At 41.0% G+C, this 8,102-nt stretch overlaps 1 protein-coding gene across 4 annotated transcripts; it reads right to left on the reverse strand.

The window, feature by feature from the left end:
- Nucleotides 1–573: 573 nt before the first annotated feature.
- LOC147895966 (uncharacterized) lies at nucleotides 574–4,686 on the reverse strand. Of its 4 annotated transcripts, XM_087382568.1 has the most exons (5): nucleotides 4,471–4,686; nucleotides 3,320–3,394; nucleotides 2,701–3,220; nucleotides 1,729–2,305; nucleotides 575–1,508 (listed from the first exon to the last, which is right to left on the reverse strand). In XM_087382568.1, the coding sequence occupies exons 3-5, from the start codon at nucleotides 3,034–3,036 to the stop codon at nucleotides 1,189–1,191; spliced, it is 1,233 nt and encodes a 410-aa protein (XP_087238694.1). In that variant the 5' UTR covers nucleotides 3,037–3,220; nucleotides 3,320–3,394; nucleotides 4,471–4,686; the 3' UTR covers nucleotides 575–1,188. The 4 variants fall into 4 exon arrangements, with proteins under 4 accessions (XP_087238695.1, XP_087238694.1, XP_087238693.1 ...); XM_087382567.1 differs by lacking the exon at nucleotides 3,320–3,394 and having other exon boundaries at nucleotides 2,701–3,319; XM_087382566.1 differs by having other exon boundaries at nucleotides 2,701–3,394.
- Between the last annotated feature and the right edge of the window lie 3,416 nt (nucleotides 4,687–8,102).

Below are 8,102 nucleotides of genomic sequence, written 5' to 3' on the forward strand. Positions count from 1 at the left end.
TGGAGTCTGGAAACTGAGCATTAGCATGGATGCCTGACCTTGCGACGGTTGCATAAGACAAGGTATGAAGGTCAATTGTTGAGCACCAATGTAATATGGTGTAGATGGCACGAGTGCATTTTTGCCCCATAACTTGTTATGCAAAATTGAACTGCCACCTTTCAATAAGGCATCTAAAGAGAGCGCTGGTACTATTGACAATGGAGTTGCCTCAACCCAAACAAAATTTAGTCCAGTGGCAGTGGTAACAAAGAGGGCAGGAGAATGTGGAAATGAGTGGATAAGGTAAGTGCAGGTGACCCACAAACTCTTCCAGGCTTTGGAGTTTCTTCTCTATCGCCTTGCTCTCCTGCCGACATTTTGTCTCGTTTTTGCACTGATGTGTTCACCTTCTGTTTGTACACTCCCTTTACACAAGCGGCAATATGATTGGCAATAATATTTCCATAAGCATCTGACTGATCCCTCAAAACAACGTGACAGAAATTGTTCAGATCAATGTGCTCGCAAACCCATCATGTTGTTCAGCACTTCAATTACTTAGCATGAAACGACGTGCCGCAGTTAAACAAGCCTGCCAAAAAAGGGTGCAGTTCCTAGTGACAGTACCTAAATCTGACCTTCAGAGCCTCTCCGAAAAGGTCCGTCAGCGTTAGTATGCTGTAGCTGAGCAACAAGAAAAAGAGAGCACATGACAGCATGTTTGAATGGTGAGCGCACACATACTACTTAGTGATTGCCGAAAAAGAATTGACGAACATTAGCCAACAAAATTCAAGCTTCTCTTTTGTATCTAGGCAAGACTCTGGATACAACATGCATGATCCAAAAAAAGCAATCCATGTATGCAATTCTCAAAATTGCTGCCCTTCTGAGCTAATTTCCTGTCTAGAAGTAGGTCCTTCATATCTCAAATAGAAGCTTGTGAGGTATAATATGGTAGCATTGCTATCCACCAATATATAGGACAAATTAGCCACTTAACCTAAATCCACGTGCCAAGAGAATCTGTACATTGCCTAAGAGCTCCTCATCAATAAAAATTAGCAAATCATCTCTTCCCTTTTGACCAAACAAATTCAATATAATTACTGCAAATAATTGTGTCCAACGAGGACAAGGATATTTTGTACAGCAACTTTGTGTTGAGATGCTAATTCTAGGACCGCAGTGTCCCGGAAGATTCAGTCACAACAAAGCTTTTGTAGCTTTCCTTGAAGCATGACACCAAGTTTCAAAACACTGCTGCAAATTTGGCCATTCAGAAGATGAGGAGACATATTCCCTCAGCCAGCAAGCAAGGACAACCTCCTGTTCTGAATCTGAAAGTGACAAAATATTCTCTTCTAGAACCCCTAAGATCTCCACTTTCTCAGAAGATGTAAAGATTGGACAATCAAACCCACTCTTTGCATGACAGAATAGAGGGAGCCATAAGAGAAGCAAATTCATTGTCAAACTTCTCCTGGACTTGCCTGCTTCAGAAACCAACTCCTTGAAGAGGAGCACTGCATACATTAAATTCATATTAGTGCAAATCATGTAAAATTTCTGGGACAGAATCTGACAGTAGCAAGCAGAGACATGGATGTATCTTTCCCAGGTGGCACAACTTGAAACAAATCATTGAAACCATTGTTCCATTTATATAAATTAAATCACCCTTCGAATAATGAGAACCCAAATAGCAATAATGTTGGCAAAATCATTACTTGACCAAACACATACCAGAAACTCGCAGAAGAGATGCCTGTACACGTGGATGTGCAGAGAGGGACAAGCTTGCAAGGCAGGATAGGGTACCCCACTTCACAATTGCTTCATCAAGGGCTGAGCACCCCTTCAGTTTCTCAGTCATCCAAAGTAGTTCCTGTGCAAGCTTTTCTGCAATTACACTATCAGTAGCACTTCCAGCATTAGCAACTGACCTATGAGGTGGTAGATTCTTTGAAAACCATGCAGCATTAAGGACTGGGTATAAGAAATTGCTGATGCAGGTACGGATAGTTTCTAATGAAAACCCATAGGGGGAAATGCCAAGCGCTTTAAAGAAAATCGAATGAATTAGAGTCCATGAGGAGCTACTTCCTCTTCCTCTTCCTTCTTGTTGCTGCTGTAGTCCTTCCAGTGCAAGGACAAGTGAATTCAGAGTCCTCGTAAAACCAGCAGACAGTGCTGCTTTGTTTGCCTCCTTTAATATGGCATCGCCCTGAGCCAGATTTTGCTGAATAATCTTATCAGCCAAGTTCCGAGCAAATTCATATTTCTCAGATGAGACAGCCGTATCATTCACCAGAGCCAACACCTGAAGACAGGGGGACACTTGAACTTTTCTGACGTCATGGAATAATTTAACTGGAAAAAGTGGACACAGCCTAGTCTTGCCAAGGGATAGTGCATGCATGCAGGCGTGCAGTGTGTATGTGTGTCTGTAAGTGTATCATCCGTTTTGTGATGCATAGCACTGTGTTCAGGAGCTTGCACACACATAGGTGTACTCTGTTAATGAATACAAATCTACGCAAATACAGATTTACTTTCATCACTTAATGGAGAGAGAACTCTTAAGTCAATAAGACCCAGTAGGCTTTTTTCAAGAAAACAATAATTCCATTGATAACAATAATCAATAAGAAAAGATGAGCAATTTGTCAAGCACACAAAATCAGCAGGTTCCAGAAGCAATAGAAATAAAAATACCTGACAAAGTGCTCTACCTATGCCACTATCCAACTCCTGAGGTGCAATGATGGATGCACTGTCCTCCTCCTTCCCAACTGGAAGATAAAGGCCCATGCTTATATTTTTTAGTGACAGGTGTGCTGGAACTTGGCTTGGAATGTGTATACATAGCATGTGGGCCAAAGAAACAACCACCTCACAAACATGCATCACCATCCATCTCGTTAGCTCCAGAGCTCTCCATCTTTCAAAACCAGCCTTCTCGGCACTCGACATGAATGTCAAGGTATTCATCACAAAGGACAAAGGAAGAAAGATGGGATTTCCAATGAGGGACTTGTATATGGGACTCATTTCGCTTCCATTTCAAATGTCAGACAAACAACCAATCCTTGTATCTGCCAAAGTGGTGGTGCTCCTAATGCTCAATCCTAGCTACTCCATCCAATATCCAAAGCCCCTTGGCCCACGCTATGAGCTGTATAGTACCTTGCCTCAAGCAGCCTTCCAAGGAAAGCGGATACCCTATCTGAACCAGCTTCTTTCGGCACACAAACAAGGAGATCATGCAGAATATGTTTCGTCCATTTGCTAATCTCAAAATATCACTGCCAGCTTCCAATATAAAACATGTTACCTGAAAATGACCAGGTCTCAGTCACAAAACTCATCCATGAGAGTCGCCCAACAGCCATACTCCGCCCCTACATTTCTTTTCTCAAACAAGGCACGAACCATTATGCATGTTAGTCTCGAAGCATCACAAGAACATATCGCTATGCTAAAAAAGAAAGTGCTGTGACCGATCAACTCATATCCAGACATTGAAAATCAAATCCAAATTATGACTAATATCTTTATTAGCACCAGTCTCCTGACACGTTTTTTTAAAAGTGTCCCTCCACTTATTTTAGGCCACGTTTGGCCACTTTCTATTCTCGTGAATTATCTCTCTTCCTCTCTCTTTCTCTCTCTCCCTCCCTCCCTCTTTCTTCCCCCCCCTCCCTCTCTCTCTCTCTCCCTTTCTTCCCAAATCAACATGTCCCTCTAAGGGCAGTGCTCACGAGTACTTGTACTCGCTTGTTTGTAATATGAAACTTTCAAAGTACGATGCAAATAACACAAATTGGTGACAGCGGATGAGCAAATAATTCTTTTTTAAAACAGTGGAGAACAATTTGGCGCAGAAAAGGATCCAAAATACAACAAAAAACTTCAGTAGCAAGGAGTGAACTTGCACAATTCAAATATAGGAACAGTAAGCCTATGTACCCAACGTTTTATTTCCCAGAGAAAAGTTCCCACTAAAACTTGAAGACAATAAAACACCCAGCTCCCAACCCCTCACAACCCCCCCAGTGCCCCCCGCCCCCCCCTTCTCAAAAAAAAAAAGTGCAATCTATTAAACCATTAAACAATATAAAGAGTCGGCTGTCCGTAAGGTGCCGAGAGAAAGCCTTCTGTACAGTTTGGGTAAAGCTTCAAGCTCTCTATACTTTGAGCCCGCACTCAGTCATATGGGTACGCACTGTTGACGAGTTTACAACTTCAATTGAAAGGTCTTTGCAAAGCGTAAGGAGGTTGATCATCTTGGGGAATATGTGCAAAAGTGAATAGTCTGCCGCATCGGCGGCGTCGCAAAGGTGTTGGTAATTTGCAGGAATGAGTTTACAGAAAGAGGAGAAGAGAGAGAGAGAGAGAGAGAGAGAGAGAGAGAGAGACGCACAGACACACAGAGTAAGGCGCTACAAAAACCATCACGCATCAAAGATGATAAAAGAAGCATACCTAAGTCCTGATAGAACGAGGGGTTGGAGCCTCAAGAGTGGAGGGGAGAGTGGGCAAAAGGATTCTGTGAGGACCCAATATCGAGCAGGAGAGTGATGACGGCCATAAAAGAGTAAAGGAACGATTTTGACGAGGGGAAGGTAGGATAAACCCAGAATCAACAATCCACTTGATTCTCGTGAGTCGCGACTATAAAATAAGTTGTGGAAAAGCATCTGTCAGGTTTTTGTATCAAACTACAAAGGTATTAACATCTAAACCTTTTCCTGTACACGGTAGTGACGATACCTCCATGCTGGACGGCGACAGCCGCCGATCCTTACGTTTGACTTTTGTGTTCTCATCAGTCAATCAACCAAGCATACGTCCCCTTTAATGTCCTACCTTTCTTCCGTAATTTGGGCCCCGGAACCTTCTTCCCTGCTTTACCACCACCCATCCATCCTTCCGTCCCACGCTTCTTTGCCTCTGCTCCGCGCCCGCTCTCCCCACTCCGCTCCCGCACTCCCCACATGCACTTTCCAGTTGCCTTTCCCCCAATCACCTCCGCAACGTCGTACCTGGCCAGCTATGGCGATGTGATTGCTCCCTGCATGCGCGCGCGCTTCTGCCACACACAGGACTTTGATGGAGTCACTCGTCAAATCTAGCTCTGCTTCTGTTACGTGGATTGGCATACCCGAATGGGCTCTCATGGATTGATTGGGGTGTGTATGTGTGTGTCTGTGTCTCACACAAGGGACTTTGTGGATTCGAATGGGCTCTCAGGTGTGTGTGTGTGTGTGTCACACAAGGGACTTTAGACGCTACAAGCAGTATAGTTCAAAAATACTATTTATGAGAATAGCACTTCTATGCACGTATGTACGTTATAGAATGATCTGTCCAATATGCATATGTTGTTCCGCAGCAAGTGGTCATCATTGGTATGTTGCTCCAAACGTGATCTAATTGTGTTCCATATATTGTCATGATTTGATTTCATTGTAGAACGTAATTGAAGGTAGTCATAATTTCTTTTAATGTATTTGATTTTTTGTAACATATCAATATGGTTTGGATGGTGATCTATATATATTTACGATCGTTTATTGAGTGTTTTTTGTTTTGATGTGCGTTGTTGTAATCTCAGTTCCGTGTCGTGCAATTTTGTTTGTGTCCTCAATGGTAATGTGATTTCGGAGTAGGGTGCAAGTGGAGTGGTTGTTTATGCATTGGAAATTGCAAGGAAGGTGTGTTTCACATTTTTTAGTTCCGGTCTCTTGCAAATAAATAATGTCTGAATGCATAAGTGTTTCAGTGGTTAGAATGTCTTCCTTATATTTTTGTAAGGATCTTGTGTTTAAAGATTGTACGAGAATAGTTGAGTCTTCATGTTCTTTGATTGTACTATTGATGTTTTCCCACCTTGATTGAGTTGTTAATCTCTCCATTTCTTCATGAATATCTTTGTCTACGAGGAAATGTTGTTGTTGTAGTGGTTGGAGCAAATATAGATTTTCAATGTTCTTTACAAGTGATAGAGCTGTGTACGTAAGACCGCGTGTGTGAATTCCTATCAGGGAGAAAGCGACTTTGTCCATTGTAAGCCCTTGCACTCTATGATTTGTGCGTGCCGCAGCGCGGATTGGGAATTGTTGATGAGCAAGGATGGTTTTTTTGCAAGGACCAATTTGTATTTCTCTTGTAACCCTTAATATTGGTGTCCATTTGCGATTAATAGTTGTTGTGTACGCATGAAAATTACTTCTTCTTGTTTCATATCCTATTTGTGGATATTGAAATTGAATCCATATGATGTCATCATTTTGATATGTGGACATGCTCATGAAAACACCATCTGCACCGTTAACTAAACCATCTTGTTGATCAATGTTTCCTGAGCATAACTCAACTAGCATTTCTTCTTTAATTTGTATAGTTGTTCTTAGGCCATCTGTTGGTTTAGGATTTTTTTATATTTTACATGAAATGTGGCTGTTGCTATTAGACGTGTCAATGGCCTTGATATTATATTCTTTGCCCATTGTTGTGTGGAATACTCTCTTGTTATGGTTGTTCATGTCTAAGTTGGTGTAGTAAAAGTGGAGGAAAGTATGATCTTGTGGTGGTGTGTGAAAGCATCATTGGTTGATGTATCTTATTTGTTCCACAGTATGTGTGCAGCTTCTAAAACAATTAAGGGCTTCTATGAAGTCGTTGTTGTTTTGTCGCATCTGTAAAGTCTAAAGTTTGCTTGCCAACCAATGAGATCTCGTTGAACACAATGAGTTGAACTTGTTCATAGAGGCGGATGAGAGAGTCTAGTTTTTGCCTAGCCAAGGATGTTAGGTTCTTGGTTTGCAGTGGTAAATGTAATGCGGAGTGAATTGTGACTCCGTTTATGTTCTATGAAGCTTTTCAAGTGTAAGCTAACATTAGTACATGTAGTAATTTGTAATCTATGTTTTGGACTGTTTGGTTATAAAATGGCAGCAAACCTTGTACTATGAGCAACAAAAGGTATGTTTCCCATGTTCCATCCCCACCTATTAGGAACAAGTGTATTTTTTCCGTTGGTTTGATTCGTTTTTGTGTGATGACATCATTAAATAGTTAACTTTGTTCAAAGTTAAGTGATTGAATCATCTTGAAATACTCGTCATTTTGCATAAGTATTTGTTTTTTAATAGGAATGATAAATTTATCATTTAATGGTTTTCGATGTTTTGTTTTCATGTCTACTGTGATGTCTTATTTGGGAAAGTCACGCTCTTGGACTATTTGATTTTCACTTGTTGTACCGTCATCGTTTGTCAATCGATTGAGTGTTGTTCGCTTCATTCAGTTGGTTGTTGTCATCGTCTTGTCTATATAAACAATTATTTTGTGCAATAGTTTGATATCGAGAGTTGTAAGCTTTTTTCCAAGATCCCTATATTAGCAATGTAGGGTCCTCATCATATTGAAAGGGTAGTACAATAGTAACTGTTCACGATAATAATTGTTTGGATCAAGATTTTGCTATGTTGAATTTCACAAATCTTACAATTCTTGGTTTTTTCCTTTTTTTGATTCGATTGCCATTGTACTCATATTCCGCAACGAACGTTGCAAGGCAAATGTTGTCCAGTAGATGACAATCTCTTCACCGGCAAGCATAAAGCCCATTTGATTGGCATAAAGTCCTTTCAACAGGAAAACAGATTTTTTTTACAAGCCAACTTGATTTTCTGGCAAACCACTTTCTAGATAGCAAAATTTTTTCTCGACAATGACTTTAGTAGTTAATAGGGGAATCGGCTTTAGCGCCTTGCTCTCACAAACAAACATGCGAGACCTAGATGAGCGATAGGAAAGCTTGAAGTGACTTGTACCTAGAGGAAGCCAAGGCAATCATTCTAGGAAGAGCTCAAGCAAGGAGGGAGAGTGGAGCCCTCGAATTGATTTATAGACATGTTAGAGGGGGGGTAAAAAGCACACACAAGCTAATGAAAGGCCAACAGCCATACACAAGCTAAAAGCTGAAAAGCCAATGGGCATCTAAAAGTAGAGTTTAAGAATTTTAAAAATTCCTAGTAAAAATTCTTTAAAAACTAAGAATAATCACAAAACTCCCACTCAACTCAATCCTAAAGCACTATCTCTTGGAG

Source organism: Dipteris shenzhenensis, chromosome 12 (assembly GCF_047967505.1).
Source record: "Dipteris shenzhenensis isolate YYH24624 ecotype China chromosome 12, Dip_SZ_1.0, whole genome shotgun sequence".
NCBI lineage: Eukaryota > Viridiplantae > Streptophyta > Polypodiopsida > Gleicheniales > Dipteridaceae > Dipteris > Dipteris shenzhenensis.

Bases quoted from the DNA above. Each gene is read 5' to 3' on its own strand.
- LOC147895966 (XM_087382569.1), bottom strand. From the start codon at position 3,036: ATGAGTCCCATATACAAGTCCCTCATTGGAAATCCCATCTTTCTTCCT. The intron at 2,306-2,700 runs GTATTTTTATTT...CCCTGTCTTCAG, and splicing joins TAGGTAGAGCACTTTGTCAG to GTGTTGGCTCTGGTGAATGA. The intron at 1,509-1,728 runs GTATGTGTTTGG...TAATGTATGCAG, and splicing joins ATCTCTTCTGCGAGTTTCTG to TGCTCCTCTTCAAGGAGTTG.